At 35.1% G+C, this 18,476-nt stretch overlaps 2 protein-coding genes across 3 annotated transcripts; one reads left to right on the top strand and one right to left on the bottom strand.

Annotated features, from left to right (window-relative positions):
- Nucleotides 1-1,257: 1,257 nt before the first annotated feature.
- On the bottom strand, nt 1,258-11,003 carry LOC129890079 (beta-adaptin-like protein C). Its single transcript, XM_055965605.1, has 15 exons — nt 10,810-11,003; nt 8,894-9,091; nt 7,189-7,302; nt 6,795-7,045; nt 6,389-6,524; nt 6,099-6,278; nt 5,875-5,967; nt 5,574-5,785; nt 5,428-5,491; nt 5,152-5,331; nt 3,572-3,664; nt 2,918-3,306; nt 2,489-2,678; nt 2,139-2,342; nt 1,258-1,817 (listed from the first exon to the last, which is right to left on the bottom strand). Exons 1-15 carry the CDS (start codon nt 10,894-10,896, stop codon nt 1,518-1,520), a joined length of 2,691 nt encoding a protein of 896 aa, XP_055821580.1. The 5' UTR covers nt 10,897-11,003; the 3' UTR covers nt 1,258-1,517.
- Nucleotides 11,004-13,806: 2,803 nt separating this feature from the next.
- Nucleotides 13,807-18,378, top strand: LOC129890080 (GPN-loop GTPase QQT2). 2 transcript variants are annotated; one of them, XM_055965606.1, is made up of 7 exons: nt 13,807-13,961; nt 14,744-14,815; nt 14,925-15,033; nt 15,160-15,386; nt 16,611-16,901; nt 17,515-17,720; nt 17,834-18,378. In XM_055965606.1, the coding sequence occupies exons 2-7, from the start codon at nt 14,756-14,758 to the stop codon at nt 18,105-18,107; spliced, it is 1,167 nt and encodes a 388-aa protein (XP_055821581.1). In that variant the 5' UTR covers nt 13,807-13,961; nt 14,744-14,755; the 3' UTR covers nt 18,108-18,378. The 2 variants fall into 2 exon arrangements, with proteins under 2 accessions (XP_055821581.1, XP_055821582.1); XM_055965607.1 differs by having other exon boundaries at nt 14,747-14,815.
- The last annotated feature ends 98 nt before the right edge of the window (nt 18,379-18,476 follow it).

An 18,476-nucleotide genomic window follows, 5' to 3' on the forward strand; every position in this document is an offset into this window, starting at 1 on the left:
GGGCTTGAAACTTTTTTGTTGGAGGTTTTAAGTTTGAAATTTTTGCTAGTAAAAATAAGAAATTTATCTTTTGGATTGAATTTGTCGCATCGGACTTGCCTAGTGGGATTAACTTTCCTATATGATTGACGAACTATTATACAGGAACGATAATTTTACCTTGTACGCATCCAAGGGTAGCCGTGCGGATTTCCTTGTCAGTAAAAAAAGAGAATAGAATTGTTTAAAATTTGACCCCATGAATAAGGGGAAAAAGAGGTCTTTTGATTGGCGGGATAAAAGCTAATAATTTTATAATAGATTAATTTTCATATTTGATTGAACTTTTTATTCCATACTCAAGATGGGATAACAATTCCCGGATTAATTAGTCTGCGGATAGATACCAAAATAACAAAGTCGCCTGTCTTCGAAGCTCTTTTCCAAATTTTTAAAAGTAAAGATTAAAATTAAAAATAAGAGTTTATATTATATTTCATGTATTATTTTTTTGCATGTTGTTGTAAACACTTAAAAAATGATATATAAAAAAAAGGATAACTTTTGAAGCCTAAAGATTTGCTAGGCCTAAAGCAAGCCTTGCCTTCATCAACTTTCACTTTCTTTCTTCATGCTTTCATTTTGAAATTGCACTTGAGAAACTGCACATGAAAGATCAAAAAGAATTACTCTCACTAACTTTACACCAAGGTTTTAAATTTTGAAAATTTTATGTACAATATGGTGTTAAAGGTGAAAATGTTTGAAGTTGAGGTTTCAATAATTAAGTTGGAGATTTTATTGACTCATGGTTCTTAATTCTTATGGCTATTTAGCAATTTTCTTCATGCTTATATGGCCTACTAATATCCGTCAAAATTTTAATTTATTTATAGAATACACCCTATGTTCCAATTTGTTTGACCTTCTATTCCTTGTTAGTCTGTTTTTTAAACAAATTGACCCTTTTCACTTTTTAACAAGTCTTTAATTCCAACTTATTACATGACATATTTAAGGTATTTTAATTCATTTAACATATCTTTAAACTATAAGATTCAAAAAATTCTTTATTTTTTTAAAACTTAGTGTGAAGTCAAACTAGGCCAAACAAATTAAAACAGAATATGTAATTTTGCCGGGGGATTTCGATCTAATAGATGTATACATTACAGAAAAAGGGAAGCACCATATACCGGAGTTTTCCTTGAATGATGAGCAACGCTGATTGTAATGTTGTGTGTCTGCTCAGATACAAATGAACTTGACAATCCTCAATGTCAACAAATATAAAAAAGCTGCAATAAGAAAATTTCTAAGATACATTCCATACAGCTGAAAAATATTGAAGATTCGTGCAATTAAAAAAAAACTATAATAACAAGCGCTGAACATAGGATGAAGCATGAATTAACAGTTCAACCTGGAAATTCAAGCTAATTAATCAGAACAAAAATAAGACGTGTCCGGTAAAAGAGAACCAAAACAAAATTACAGGGAAAATAAATAAAAGGGAGATGGGACAAGCAGCAAGCTTATCAACTCTTGAGCAAAGTCTCGACGGCTTCAAAGAAGAGAGGAGCCATTTCAGGGCTTGGAGTTTTGATGGCACACTTGACACCAGGGGTTCCAATAACTGTTGTTAGTTCGATCAAGAAAGGAATTCCTCGAGGAATCTTGGCAGAAAGATACAACACCTCCTGGTTAGCATGTTTGCGCTTAGCGATAAAGAACATGTTCGATGCAGCTAGCCGATCAAGGGTTGTTTCAACGCTATTTATAACAGATGCTGGGAAGTCCCTTGATACCTCATTTGAATCAGGTAGTGACTTCCAAGTCTGGTAAAGAAGGAAAGAAGATACAGCGTTAAGCACCCAACTCGCTTATGTGGTTGTCAAAACAATCAACAACGCAATGAAGCAATGCAGATAGAATAAAAGATAGAGAAAAGAGGTAGAAAATTTTTAACTGACAGGAGCTGCAAGAGATGATAAATCCATCACTCCTGAGGTGAAAAAATCAAAGCCGAGGCTCACACATATTATGCCAATAACGTGACTAGAGGGTAATACATACATCAATCCCCAATCAATCAATACCTCACTCCCAAACAGCAGTCAATACATAGATCTAGCTAGAAATTCAACAATGTATGTTACCTCAAGAAAAGTGGAGCGCTCCATCCTCCCATCCTCCGTGAAAAGTACATGGAAATAGATTTTATCATTGAAATACCAGACTGGCTGTTGATTATTTTTAATCGCGACCTGTAAAAGGGTATTTGCCGGGCCAGGGGAAATGTTCTGGAACAAGACCATCGGTAAGAGAGTGCTTGCAGATGTCCCAGGTAGCAATTGAGGAACCTATTGAGCACAAGACGTCAAAGTAAACAATCAAAGAAAAGTCAAATTCACAGAAGGGTCTATAATCAGATCTTCCTTTTATACTGGATTAGTAACATAAATACTTCGTGAAAGGACTGCAGACAGAAGTGGCATATAATACTCACTTGGAGTTGTCCACCGCCAGCAAGACCAAATGTGTTTTTATTAAATTGAATCATGAAGCCATCAAGAGGGACCTGTGAATTGTTCTCGAACATCATGCTGTAAAATACCTGCCCGTCTCTCCGTATCAGTTGGGCACTGATTTGTAAACCTTGGCCACTAGAGGCTGGCAATACGACAGGTAAAGGGGGGCTGCAATAAAAGCCAGCGCTCTGTAAGTGTTTTCACGATGATATCTCAAAAGAGTTTGAAACATGTCAAACAAAAAGGAGCGCAGATCTTTTTGACAACAAAAAAACAGAATTCCTTTTTGCATATATAACTTTAGATTCAGTATTCCGAGAATTCAGCCTTTAATCATTATGTTTGTGACCTTGAAAAAGATTGTCAGGACATTCATTATAGTACTAATGCAGACAAACTGTACATACCCAGTAGGGCTTGCAGGCTGATCAACTGACACAATAGCACTATTGCTGTTATCCATGCCAAGGTCAAGTAAATCAGGCAGCGCTGCAGGTGCAGCTGGTTGCCTTGCCGCAGGATGCTGAGGATTAGCTGTACTAGCTGGCGGTGACGCACCACTTTCTGCAGCACGAGCAGGAGAATCGGAATAGCTCTGTTCACCTGCATCAGGATACTCTTCCTCCTCAGTTTTCTGAGTGGTCTTCACACGAGTGACAAATGATTCTGGAGGTTTATGATAGACAGAGGATAAAGTAGCAATATTGGAAAGAAGTTCGTCGAGGAGAGAAGGATCAAGTTGGTTTGAATCATCACTAATCACGGGCTTTTCAGCTAGCACAACATCTTTAGCTGCCTGCAATATACAAGGAGTTTGCTATAACTAGACATCCAGAGATCAACTTAATCCCATAACTATGTACATACTCATTTATTCAAATTGAAAACATATCTAGGAGCAGAGAAAAAAACAGCCAAGGGAAATAGTGAAGAATTATATCAACTCTCACCCCGAAGACAGCAAGTCTTTCTTTTAATTGAAGATAGAGCTTGCATACTGAAGTCATAAAAAAGGTTCATGAGACAGCCCAAAGAAAAGTGAAGCATTTGCTTGCACGTACCTCAGGATCAGTTGAGAGAAGACGCCAATAAATGTATGCACGATCTCGCAAGTCCGGATTGTCAGTCTCCACAGTGGCATTATTTAAGACCACCTATGAGCATTGAGCAAAGTCATATGTAGAGTATCAACTTTATTAAAACAAACAAATAAATTAATAAACAAAAAGATACTTGGATCAATTCTATAAGATAGAGAAATGACTCAGTTTGCTGCAAGAAGCAACCAGTCAAACTTCCCAGTTATTGTTTGGACTTGGAAAAAGTACCATTTGAACATGAAATTGACAAAAGAAGTGAATATAAATCGATATCCCGGTTAAATTGAATTGATCTCACTTTCTACTTTCATAAGTCTATAGCTTGCGAAAATGGGTTGTTGCCTCCTCATATGTCTTCAACAACGCCTCATGAGATAACTTTTGGGGTTGAGTTAGGCTCAAGATCCACTTTCTTCTCATGGTATCATAACCAGACACAACCTGTGTCTTTTCTTGGTTTACTAAGTATTGGGCCCACATGTTATATTGTTTATCATCCAGATGTATCCAATCCTGGGTGTGCAAGGGCCAAGGAGAGGGAATGTTAAGTATCCTACATTGGTTAAGGAATGAGTTGTCTCCTTACATGGTCTTCATAAATCCTCACCTCATGAGTTAGCTTATGAGCTAGCTTTTGGGGTTGAGCTAGGCCCAATGTCCTTTCTCTTCACACCCTTAAATTTTTGAATTAAAATAATCCAACTATTAGTACTTCATGATTATCAATATCTTTTTTTAGATGAAGTACTTCACGATTATCAATATCAACTTCAAGGCAGTGTTATTAAAAGCCATGACGGGATGAAGCAAGGCAAAGCAAGGGATTCTTGGCTTCTTGCAAAATGTGTGAAGCCATGAGCTATAGAAAAGTGTGCACTTCAAACAACGACATACAAAGTGATCCTAACAAGAAGCAGCCAATTCTTCGAATGTCAACTATAACAAATTGGATTAATATTGACATTGTTGTTGTTGTTTATTGGATGTTGAAAGTAGTTACTTGAATAGCGATTTGATTATTATAGTGCTAAATTTATATTTGTTTGGTATTTTTTTACTCTTTGTAACTTGTATGCTTTACTTCAAAGAAGTGTGTGCTTCACTTTTAAAAACATTGCTTCAAGCCCAATGGACTTTGTCAAGTTACCTTTATCCAAAAAATAAAATTTAAAAAGCCCCATGGACCTTGTCACTTTTTTGTGCTTTTCACTTTTAAAAACATTGCCTCAAGATACATAACTTTTTTCACTCATTACTCTACATTTAGTAAACACAACATGTCATCCTCTTTATAGGAAATTGATTCTTCTTATTTATGGTCTATTCCGAGGAAGCATATCAAAGTTCCTACATAGAGAGGCTAATTCATCAAATTTTTTGGTCTTAATAAGAAGGCTGAGTGAAATGGAAGTAAAATATTGAAGAACTTATTGACTAGAAAGCTGGATTGGATTGTTTTCTATTATTGATAAGCAGAATGCAACTTGACATATTGCATAATATAACACGGGATCACTTGATGATATGGCAACAAGAAGTACCTGGATCATTTGTTGTGGTCCTTCAGTTGGCTTCTTGAGGAAGAGTTTGACTGTTGCTGTCAGCAACTGCAATTGGACTTGGGGAGGTTCCTCGGGGAAACTCTCTAAAAAGCTCTCAAGGAGCTCATCTGCATTATCAATTCTTTCAGCATACTCACCGATAATCCAGATCATTGATGCCTGTCAACGCACAGATAGAAGCAATTACAAAATCTGTGAACAGATTGTAGACCCAACAACTTCCCAGAGCCAACTCCTGGAAAGATCTTCTGTTACCTTTGCCTCTGGCTCATCCAGTGTGTCCAAACTCTCGCAAAGAGTAGCAATTATGGACTCATAGCTGAAAAAGAAAGGCAGAACGAAAAAAATTAAATAAAGGACCAGAACTCAACTTTAGCATATCAGAATTCGACGAAACTTACGTGTTAGGATATCTTCTGAAAATGTCTTTGATTACTATAATGGCTTCTTGAACAACGTAGTTTACTTTTATCTTAATCAATTCAAGCAGGACGCTGATACAGCGCTCTGCAGCCCTCTCTAATTTGATGGCACAGCGCCCAATAGCACGGACAGCTTTTCTGACAAAGTCAACGTCCACTTCAGTAGCATATTCTTTGAATTCCAGTAGCACCTACAAACATATAAACCACACTTGATGATGCAACACACAAGAACCTATATCAGAGGAACTCGACTGAATCAAAAGCAGAGAGGATTTACCTGGTCTATGTTTCTGTCTGAAGCAAGTTTTATCATGATTTCTAACTTCTCCATTTTCACATATATAGGATCATTATACTTGCAAAAGAATACCTAGCAACAGAACAATATTAGAAGCAAAGCTTAGTTATCCAGTTTTAGTTACAGATTGGTCCAACAGTGCTAAGGAAATAGAGGTTTTGCCGACAATCTTGCAAGTGCCTAGTCAACACCACAAAAAATACCTTGATTTCATGCGCAAGAATTGTCGGACGCTTTTGTACAATGAGGTTTATGTTCCTTAACGCAACATACTGAATTTCAGGCTCAGCTGAAAGCAACGTTACAAGAGGAGGAGCCATCTTTTTACAAAGATTCCGAACTACATCAGTGCTGGTGATGAGTTCCATCTGTTGGAGTATCATCTGCAACACCAGAAAATGACTATTAGTGATATGTCTAATTCTGGCAATGCTAATCATGCTGAAGAATAATATTTTTAAAAAGTTTGTGAGAAAGAAGGAGACAATCCCACCTTTACAGCTGAAAGAACAACAGCGCAATTTGCATGCTGTAATCGTGGAGTGACTCGCTCCACTATGTTTTCAGCTTCACGAGCATCAGCTGCTTTGTACTTGGAAAGAGCATCCAGTATAAATACTTGACCCCACCTATATCCAGAGATCATTACCTCGTTAATAAATAAAGGAGCAAACATAAATAACTTCTAACATAAAGATTTAAAAGCATAATAAGATGAGGTAATAGAAGACAATCCATAAAGTCGCATCTAGTAGACAACAAAGCAAATCAAACAATAACGTGAAGAAAATGTAATGTCCTATGACATGCCGACTAATGTTAACAATTTAGATGATTTGCCAGACCCTAGCACATTTTACATTGAGAAAGGTAGCAGCATTAGTTTTGGACAGGCTTACTCAGTGCATTCGTTCAGAGCAGTTAGAAGCTTTGAAAGTGTGTGGCTGGTGATCTCAAAGATGGGTCTGCTACTGCTTTCTTGAATTTCTGCAAGAGCTGCAACAGCATTTGCAACAACCATAGGATTATTGTCAGATATTAAGTCCTTGAGAGCATCCAGAAAGCCCCTATCTTCCACAAGCTCGGCATTTATGTCATAGAGCTTAGCAACACAGATAGCTGCTGTCTTACGAACATAAGGATCATCATCCTGATGGAAAGAGAGCAGACAAAGTACATCGTTTAGTTAGAAAGCATTGTGCACTGTTATGTTCCAGACCAGCTTCAATCAATCAAGAAGATCCAACTTCAAAACTAGGAGCAGGCAGGCGAAGAGAGAGTTTGTGAATTCACCTTAAGGCAACGTTGGAGGGGATCACATAAATACTCGGTGATCTTGTCAACACGAATGCATCCCATAGTCCGTACAGCCAAAGCACGAATTAAAGGATTTGGGTCCTGCGAATCCTGCAAAAAGTGCAAAATATAGCATGTTATTAATAAGATATCAGAAGAAACATGCTAGGCCAGCAAGGAAACCAATTCAAAATTATTAAGAAGAAACGTCTGCATGATTAGGTGGTATTATGTTTCTGCAAACCAAATTTTTACCATGCCATGCTCCATCAACTAGGGGGACATGAGTCATGACAAATGGGAAAATTTAAATTGTACCCTAAATATGATACATAATGCAAATAATTTGAACATTCAACTCAAAACCATAAGGAAGGGTAAAGTAGCCAAAGAACTTTATTTTATAACCAGAAGTAGCTGAAGACCTTTATAAACCCCTTTTGAATCCTTACAAAATCAACATGAATAAATACAACTCAAAAGAACAAGTTAATTAAACTAAACACATTTTATTAAACCTCTAATTGCTAGGAATCGGAGGCACTAGGTTGTGCAGTGCAGTCATACTCAAGTCAAATTCAAACTGCACAGATTGGACAACAGCTGGATACCATGTTGGACAGCCCAAAAAGTTCTTACTTCTTTTATTACTTCCTTAATATTCAGGCTGTTGCAAGACATTATGTCCTACTCCCATTGGAAAAGCTTTTCATTGTGAAAGAGGCAGGGACAAACAAGGTCCTTCAAGTAAAGAAGAGACATTGTTCTAGCCCCAAGGATCGTGCGGCGTGAAGAGCTGGAGGGACAACTTTGGGACCAAAGTTCTGATCTTCACAAATGTGGCATTAGGTGAATTCTTCAATCTGCCTAAACTTTGCTTGACAGAGTTATCTAATATTTGTGTTGTGGGAGGTAGCAAACATCAGTAGATTAGGTGATCTTCCCCTAAACTGGTATGAACACAACTGTTGTCCAAAGAACAAAAAAGAAGGGAAAAAATACAATAATACGGAACCCCACATTCCTTATCCATCATATCTTTATTTAACTGCCTTATTTCAACCTATCTTAAATTGAAAGGATTCATCTCGACAAAGTCTTGTCACAAGGTCCAAGATCTCTTCTCAGTATATTATAATTATACAATGAGTTACCTTTTTGAAAAAAAATTGTAGTCTTACATGTTCCATGTCCACTGTTTTTTTACGCTTTTTCGTGCCTTTGGGTCTATGTCCAATTACTAGGCATCACTACCCGCAATCTAACAAACAAAAGCAGAGGAACTAATTAAAATTTCTGATAAAGAAGAGGAGCTACTCAATTGAAGAGAGAAAAACGTTATGGTCTATGGAAGGGCAAAAAGGGGTATACAGAGGGATTGAAACAGATTGGAAAGCCCCCCCGATCTCAATTCTCATTGAAGAAAGGGTAATCGAGTATCATGAACGTTCGAGACTCATTGTATTACATCACTCAAAATATAGATAGAAACATTGCTGAATACTTCTCTATTTGTAATCATACGTGTATGAGACAGAGAAGTGAGAAGTCTAGATAAATGATGAAAGCTAAAGCTTTTATTGTCGTAGCCATACAGGTGAAGATTGACATATAAAGAACAAGCCAGCAGGTAATGAGAAGAATAAAACAGCAACATTTATAGAAGACAAATGATTGAAGATGAGTTTCATCACGGATATACCTTCACAAATGTATTTACGGCAAGAATAGCAAGATCAGGTTGACTTTTAGCATAATTGATAAGATACAAGTATACAAGCTTCTTCAACTCCAAATTCTCTGTTTGCATGCAATTAACAACATCTGTGAACAGTGAAGAAACATCTTTCCCAACTGTCATAGCAGCAATGACCTTTTTGACAGCATCTTTTCTCTTGTCCTGCATTCCACACAGATATATAAGCAGCTACAAATTTCCCAAAAGAAGAAGGAATGGCAAGGTTGCAATGAAAAGCCTCATGACTTGAAACACAACTTAGCCACAATTGAATGGTATCATAATTCAACGGAGTAAAATTTCAGACCAAAAATGTTGAGTTCATTGTAATATCAACAATTTTCAACTACATGTCTACAGTGACCAGAAGAAACCAGTTTTAAGAATAATAAGTACATATATACAGAGAAGTTTCAAGATGAATTGTCTAGCATTGTTTGATTTTTGGTGTAAACAGAATATTTTAGTCCAAGCAGAAGATATTTTAGATGTTTTAGATTATTTGTAAGAAATAGAGGTGATAGGGGGCAATATGATTTGTAATACTATTTGAGGGGGGAACTACAGATTTTGGATGTAGTATACCTGTGAATATAGAGAATATTGTTACTATCCTCAAAAAAAAAATACAGAGGAGAAGTAATATTTCACCAAATAAACAGACAATCTAGTTTCTACGAACATTTCATCACCGAAAAACTGCGTTTTCAACCTAACCCATAAGGATCATGCCAATAATGGAACTGAGTTCAGTTACATCCCCATTTTCACAAGCATCCTACAGAATATATAGTAATTTCAGTAGGATTCAAAATATAAAAACTATTCTTTTCAATCAAAACTACTGATGAGTGAGTAATATTCAATTCAATACTAATTTTCACAAGCATCTAAACTAAAATACAGTCTCAATAAGACCGTGAAACCAACTATGAAATCACTGATAACTTATTCAACCGAATCATAGCGCCTAAATTATTGATATCAACCAAACAAATGAAGATTCGCCGGACTCCTTAACAAAGCAAATTTCAACCATAAGCAATCCCTCTTCCACCCAATTAGATTTTCAGTCCCCAATTTCATAAACATCCCACTGAAAATGCAGTAATTTACATAGATCATCAAAACTAAATACAAACCTTGATAAAACATAATTCACAAATGAGATCACTCGAACAAATGAATACTAGTGAGACTCTTTCGAGATATTATGCAAACTGAATAGCATTCCTGATTAAGCATAATTCTCCAATTTCACAAACTATTCTTTTCGATAATCATTTCAGTAACATCCCCTATTCCATAAGCATCACAGAGAGAATGCAGCAAATTTCAATAGACCTTAAACTAAACATAAAATTTTAAAACCCTGAATAAGCATAAATCCACATAGAAAATCAAACATCCCAAATTGTTGAGATCAATTAAGCAAATGGAGACTTGTGAGGCTCCTTCGACAAATCTAAATCGTGAAACTAAATATAAATCCTGATTAAGCATGACTCCCCGGTTCCATTAGCAATACTATTCAATGAAGTCAAATAACTTCCCCGATTTCATTAACATGGAGCGGAAATGCAGTATGTCTCAATATGACCTCAAAACTAAACATGACTTCACATCCAGAAAATCAAATATATTTTCAAATACTGGGATCAACCCATACAAGCGATGACTACAGAGACTTCTAGCACGAATCAAATGCGAAAACAAGCCAGATCTGACCACGGCTATACCAAATCACCATTCAAAATGACAAAGTAAAATCATAGATTTCATTAAATCAGATCAATGCAAAGCTAATAAATGCCGAAAATTCGATTTTTCTCGCAGGTTCTACGTGAATAGAATAACTAAAATAGGAGAGTTTTTGTGACCTTGTACTGAGAATTGAGTTCTTCTTTGAGCTCAGGGATTTCTCCCTTCTTCGTAGTTGAGAAGTACTTTGAATCGTGACCGCTCATCTCTTTGATCGGAATCGGACAGTCGGCGAAGCTGCCGGTGGAGAGAACACAGCAGAGCGAGAGAGGGGGAGGGGGGGAAGGGAGAGAGAGAAAGCTGGAACGGAATGGTTGTCGTCAAAATTAAAAGCAGGAAAATGTGGTATTAAACCGGTGGCTGAATCAAACCGGTGCTAAACCGGGGGACTTTCTGTGTCCGAGTCAATTACAAAATACTTTCTTTTTTTTTTTTTACCAAGAAAATAAATAAATTACAAAAGACTTATTTAGCAGTATAATCAGAGTAAATACTGAAAAAACCCTATGGTAGATAAAGCATAAAATCTTATTTATTTATTTACATATAAGAAGTGAATTAAAGAAAAATATTTAATGCAATGTAATTTAATTATTTTATTAAAGAGTTATTTATGTCTAGTCCCATTCTTAATACGAATGAAATAATTCGCACTTGAGCATGCGCCTTCATTTCAAATAGAGTAATTCTCCATTATTATGCTGAGATTTAACTTTGTAAAAATATTGAGAAGATTATGTAATGTTTTTATTTAGAGTTAAAGTGTTAAAATATATCTAAATTATCTTCTTCTTCTTTTTTTTGCGTTTTATGTCTTAATTATTGAAAGTGTGAAAAATACACATAATTTATCTCTCATTAGTTTGAGAATCTAACATAATGAATAAGGTCTTAATCGTTAAGATTCAAATTTTGAAAACTGACATACTTGATAAATAAGGTCTGAATGATTAAGATTAAGACATTTATTAAATGCAAATAAATGATGCCTGAGAATTGTTGAGTTTAAGTGAAGTGTGAATGAGAAATAAAAATTGAAAAACGTGGGGAATCAAATGAAGGGAAAATGAAAAATCATTTCTCCCTCATTGGTAGAAAAAAGGAAATGTTTTGTCCTTTTATAAGGAAACACTTTCTTTAACTCATAAAGGGTTAAGTAGAGGATGACCCTCGTGCCGTCGTCGTTGTCGCTCTGTCGGCTACGGCTTTAGCTTTGGCAATGGCAAATGATGTGATCGATTGATAATTTTTTAGACAATTACTGAATTAACTAATAAACGAAATTTGAAAATCGCGGATTCGGAAAGGACATGTTCCTTCCGAATAGACGCTTTTCTTTTCAAAAGTAACCACGTTGTTATGAACAGATGAGATTGTTCTGAACATGTGAGTTTGTACCCTTGTTGGCTATAAATAGAAAGACTTCCTCTCAATTTTCATCGTCGAAGTTTCTCCATCTTCTGCATATATTTTCTTACAAACAAAATTATGTTTTTGTGTGATTACGATGTTGTTTTTTGAGTTCGCTGAGATTATTGAAGTTTGAGGTACCACTACTTCTTTAATGTTCTATCCATTTTATCCTAAGAGAAAATAATTCATAACTTTGGGTAAAGTGAGAGGATTAAATTTCTTAAGGACACACGGTGAATTATGTAAATTCGGATACTGTTTCCTTCTTTTCACTCTTAATTGTTTCTGATTTACTAACTTTAATACAAGAGATAACAAAAATAATGTTAAATATAGTGTATTTTGTAATGTCTATATTAGTTATGCTAAGATTATTTCTTATGCAATGTTGACTTGATGTATCAAAAATAACAAACATTGCATAATTTCTTAAAAAAATATTTGTTTACAGAAATATCTTTCACAAATATGATGAAAAAGATGTAATTTTTTTTTTGAGAGACAATTGTATCTTTAATCATTTTAATGCATGCATTATAATCATTTGCATCACTTTCATGTATTAATGGTACATTCTGTAACACCAAATGGAGTGTCACTAATGCTTATGGATTAAAAAAAAATACCAAACAAAATATTAGTAATACACCAAGCTAATATACATTATTTTTATAATACATTTTATCAATCGATTCCTTCGTTTTTTTGATGTCTCAACTTACAAATGACTTATTTAACAGTAATCAAAGTAAATACCGAAAATGCCCTTAAAATATAAAAAGTATAAATTTGGCGCATGCTTACGATTTCAGGTCTCGTGTGTTGCTGTTGTTGTTTTGGCTTTTTATTTTATATATACTTTATTTATAAAGTCTCGTTTTCATATAAAAAGTGAACTAAAGAAAAATATTTAATGCACTGTAATCTAGATGTTTTATTAAGAAGTTATTGGGATCATTTGGTAGTTATATAAAAAATAAATTATTCATGTATTAATTTTTATATAATTTTTATGGTGTTTGATATATAGATAGAACATAAATTATTTACATATAAAATTAATATCATATTTACTTGATAATTTAGAAACATACCTAACTAAAATATATAGAAGTTACAAGGAAGTCTATGCATTATTTTATGGTAAAATAATTAATCTCTCAATAACTAATTCATGCATCAAAATAATATATAAATTCACTCATAACTAATCGTACGTACATAATAACTCTAACCAACTATCAAACGACCCGAGTTCATATCTGGTCTTATTCTTAATACGAACGAAATATTCCACACAAGAGCTTTGCCATCATTTGCAATAAAGTAATTCTCTTTTATTATGTTGAGTTGGGTTAAGATTTAATTCTGTAAAAATATTGAGAAGATTATGTAATGCTTTTACTTGAGTAATATCTAACTTTTCCCCCCCTTCCCTTTATATTATGTTGAGTTAAGATTTAACTCTGTAAAAATATTGAAAAGATTTTCAAGTAAAATAAAGAATTAAGTTGAAATTGATTGTTTTCAAATATTCAAATACAGAAAATTTTATATTATGTTTAATTTATTTTTTTAATTTATAAATTATTTTTAATTTATAAATTATTTTAGATAAACTAAGAACAAGCAAAACAGTTATCGAGTAAAATATTAAATAGGTTGGAAATACCTTTATTCTCACTTTTTCCTTCTTCATTAAAAGTAAATTTTATTTCTCGTATTTTCTCTCCAAAGTCATTCTATTCTCCCATTAAGGAGCAAAACCCTCCCTTTTGCTTCCACTCCGCCGGACTGCCTCCACCGCCATACGCCTGTTTGTGGTTGCGATTATACGCCGGTGACTTCTCAACTACCGGTTAGTGTACGGATTAATGATAATGGTTCAAACGGTTTTGGGAGAAAATTTTGCTCTTCCCTGAGCTTCAATACAGAGGCTTTTTTATTTTTCTTTTTCTTTTTTGTTTTTATCGTGTTCTACGGTGTTCTATGTTTTCTACTTATTACCCGAGCTTCAATTTGTGGTTTGTATGTAACGATTTTCAGCTTTCAGTGCTTGCAATCTTACCTTGTTCTGGTTAGTTTTGTAGCTTGAACTTCTATAATAATGAGTGCATATTCGACATAGCATAGTAAGTAATCTAGCCATTTAGAAATAATTAAAAGAATAATATTTATTGTTTTTAATATTATTAGAGGTTATACTTTGCTTTTGGGTGATTTGTGTGTAGAAGTTGAAAAAGGAGTACCCTGAATCATAGCCCTAAATAGATCAAACCAACCTAATGTATACCCTATTTGGTCCATATAAATAACAACATTTGGATATTCAAAACAGTTGGCACCCCAAACCTCCAAATCCTGAATCCGACTCTGATGGGACATTCAGGTGGAATTTGAGAAGTTTCCTCTCTAGTTTGAGAACAATATCACTAGTCTGAGATTTATCAAAAGTCATCATTAATTTGAGATTAAGAAAAGAAAAACTCGTAAGTATTTATCCGTAGCTGTTGGCAGATAAATTATCACCATCTTTTTGTTGTCTTCTACTTTTTTATAGTTTGCTTTTTGCTTTTTACCCTTGATGCGCTTAATTATTTTTCACTGAGCCTGATTGAAGACATTACTGCACTGACTTAGAAGTTATCTTGAATGGAGATTGATGCAAAGGCACCAGAAGAGGCTGAGTGTTCGATGCAAGTTGACAGTAAGGTAAATATTCTTAATCTGGATTACTTTTACAATTATTCAGATTACAGCAGAGGAAGCTGAGCCTTAACTAATGCTCTCCTTCTTTTCTGTCTCGATTGTCTGGTTATAGGTTCAGGAGAAGGATGATATCTCTAACTCGATGCAAAATCTTAATATTGAGGGATCATCCTTTACTTTCAAGAAAAAGCCTATCATTATCATAGTGGTTGGGATGGCTGGTAAAGTCCTATTTGTTTGCGTTAAGGATTCATATTTTAAGATACTTGCATTGTCCCAAGGTGTTTTGTTGTGATTTAAGTTTTACTTGAAGACTTGATATAACACTTGTTTTGATTGATGACTAGGTAGTGGAAAAACTACGTTTCTCCATCGACTTGTTTGCCACACAATGGCGTCCAATCTCCGGGGTTATGTTTTGAACCTTGATCCTGCTGTTTTGACCCTTCCATTTGGTGCAAATATTGATATTAGAGACACTGTTCGATACAAGGAAGTCATGAAGCAATACAATCTTGGGCCAAATGGTGGAATTCTTACTTCATTGAACTTGTTTGCAACAAAGTTTGATGAGGTTAGTTTGATGTGGTCTGGTTTTCTTTTATTGAATAGGCTGTGAGACTACTTTTTCTTTTTGCCTTGGGTGAATACATAGCTAGCCCCTTAAACCTTGCACAAGTTGTTAGTTAGACATTTGGTTGTGCTGTGACCATATAGACACTTCAACTAGGCGTGAATGTGTCACGTGAATATAGATGTCTTACATGGAGTACAACTTATGTATCCATCAATTTTATTTCCTTTCATATTGTATTTTAATTTTTTTTAATTACATGTGGCCTTTTTAAGAAAAAGTTACACATGTTTGTCAGTAGTTAATTTGTTCATTTGACACCTCAAAGGTGAGTGCATGCACACGGTGTTACCGACACTGGTGTGCACTAGATACACCACTGCCAAATAGAGGTGTTCAAATGATCACTATAAAAGTTGAGGTGTCTAACTGAGAAAATGTGCCTAGTTTGAGGGGGCATATCTATTTGGTCTTCTGTCTTTTCTTAAACTTAGGTGATCTAGAGAAACCTTTTTTTGTAGTTTCCTCCATCTTGCATCTTTTGTGGTATACAAGTCTTCTCTTTGTATTGGTCACTTATTGTGGTAGAAAAATGGACAGAATGAATGTCTAAAGGATATTAGTGCATAAATTATAGTGGATTTTGCATTTCGGTCAACAAATGTTTGATGGGACTATATGATTCAACACTAAAATTGTTCCTCTGACACTAGGACCATGTTTTCTTGCAGTGAATTGAATAGGTTTCATATTACACCCAATCCACTTATCTTATCCAGATTTTTATGTTCAATTTATTATTAGACTTTTTGGGTTAAGAAGTCTAATCCGAATGTGGATCTTATCATGTCTCAGTATGTTCAATCATATACTTCTTTAGGTTCTGGTTTACTCGTAAGGATTTGAAGTTGGTCAACCTAGATTAATCAGCCCTTCATTGGTCTTGAGCTTCTTGTGTGTTTGTTACTTTGATGCTCTTGGATGATGCCTAGGCATATTATTTATCAAATTCAATCTCTTAAAGAGCACAAGTTTAATATTTTCTGGTGCCAGACTCGGCGGTTTTTAATATGTAGGGTGGGAAGATGTCAAAGCAATAAAATCTACATCTGATATTTGCTTTGTAGTATTTGTTCTTTTCACCAATTTGAGGGAAGCAAAGCTTTACATGCATTATATGTCTCAAGCTCTGTTGAGACAACAACCTCTTCTACCTATTTGCAGGTGATATCAGTTATTGAAAAACGAGCAGACCAGTTGGACTATGTTCTCGTGGACACTCCTGGACAGATTGAGATATTCACTTGGTCTGCCTCTGGTGCAATTATTACTGAAGCTTTTGCATCTACTTTTCCCACTGTGGTGACATATGTAGTTGATACACCACGATCCGAAAGTCCAGCAACTTTTATGAGCAATATGCTGTATGCTTGTAGCATCCTCTACAAAACAAGGTTGCCGTTGGTATTGGCATTCAACAAGACGGATGTGGCTAATCATGAATTTGCTTTGGAGGTAGCAGAATAAATTCTGACGTTACTCTATTTTTTCTTGAAAAGGGCAGGGAGTTGGGAGGAAGATGAAGGGCTGTGTGTCTCCACTGTTACTCATATTAAGTTTGCTATGGAAATTTATTCCAATTGTGCACCTAATATAAACCAATGATGACATTAAAATAAAAATCTCTAGGTGGATCAGAAGCTATTACCCTTTACTATAATAATTGATATTGGAACCACGAGACTATTATAGTGACAGCTCAAAAGCATTCCTGTTGTGTTTGTATCTTCTTGCAAGTAGTGTAAACCAAAGAGTCATCGTGTAAAGCTTTGGTTATGATGGTTGTGTGCAATTGTGTGTTTATTATAGAAGCTATGAATTGATCTTTTGAGCTTGTCACATATTCTACTTGCAGCACTTTTTGCTGCACATTAATATAATGCCTTTTAACAATTAAAAGAAGTGTGTTTATGTGCGTTTATGCGTGTGAGGGGAAGGTCGGGAGAGGTGTTTTTGGTCGAGTGTAGAGTTCAATTCTTAGTGTTGGATTTTTCAGCCTCTTTTGCTTTTACTTTCATTGGCTGCTTTTCTGGAATTGTGATTTGTGATGTTACTACTTTAAATGCAGTGGATGAAAGATTTTGAGGTGTTTCATGCGGCACTAGATGCAGACAACACTTACACATCAACTCTGACTCGAAGCCTCTCTCTTGCACTTGAGGAGTTCTACAAGAATCTCAGATCAGTTGGAGTCTCTGCAGTTTCAGGTGCTGGGATGGACGCCTTTTTCAAGGCAATTGAAGCCAGCGCTGAAGAGTATATGGAAACTTACAAGTATAACAGTAACTGAAACTTAGTGTTTATACTTCTTGAAATACCACTGATAATTGGACATACTAAAAAACTATTATGTCCACTTTCTAATTGTTGCAAACTTTTCTTGGTAGGGCTGACTTGGACAAGAGACGGGAGGAGAAGCAGCAATTAGAGGAAAAACGCAGAAGAGAGAACATGGAAAAGCTGAGGAAAGATATGGAGAAAACCAGAGGGGAAACTGTAGTATTGAGCACTGGTTTGAAGGATGTAAAAGGGAAGAACAAGGCTATGATGGACGATGAGGATGAAGAAGAAGAGGAGGAAGACAACATCAAGGTTTTTAGTGACGATGAAGATGCCATAGACGAGGATGAAGATGAAGAAGTTGCTGGCTTTAATTTCTGAGACTGTACATGGTGTTCTTTAAGAAAAACTATCCTGTATAGGACTGATCAAAAAGTGTTGAACCGGAAATTGAAGGCAGAAAATTGGTTTTGCTTCTGTAAATGTGGCAATTTGGTACTGGTTGCATCTCATTTTGGTAGTTCTAGAATTAGGTGATGTGGCTTTGTGTGCTTTTTATTGAAGGAAAACCTTGACAGATTTTGATTGTCAACTGATTTACCTTTTCTATTTATGACAATTTGCTAGAATGGGCGTGTTTGGCACGAAGGAATATGTTTCCATCAAATGCTTTCATAGAAAATAAGTAATTTTCTCATAAATTTCGATGTTTGATTTGGAGAATTAATAGTATTTTTCAGGAACATGGTT

Source organism: Solanum dulcamara, chromosome 5, assembly GCF_947179165.1.
Source record: "Solanum dulcamara chromosome 5, daSolDulc1.2, whole genome shotgun sequence".
NCBI lineage: Eukaryota > Viridiplantae > Streptophyta > Magnoliopsida > Solanales > Solanaceae > Solanum > Solanum dulcamara.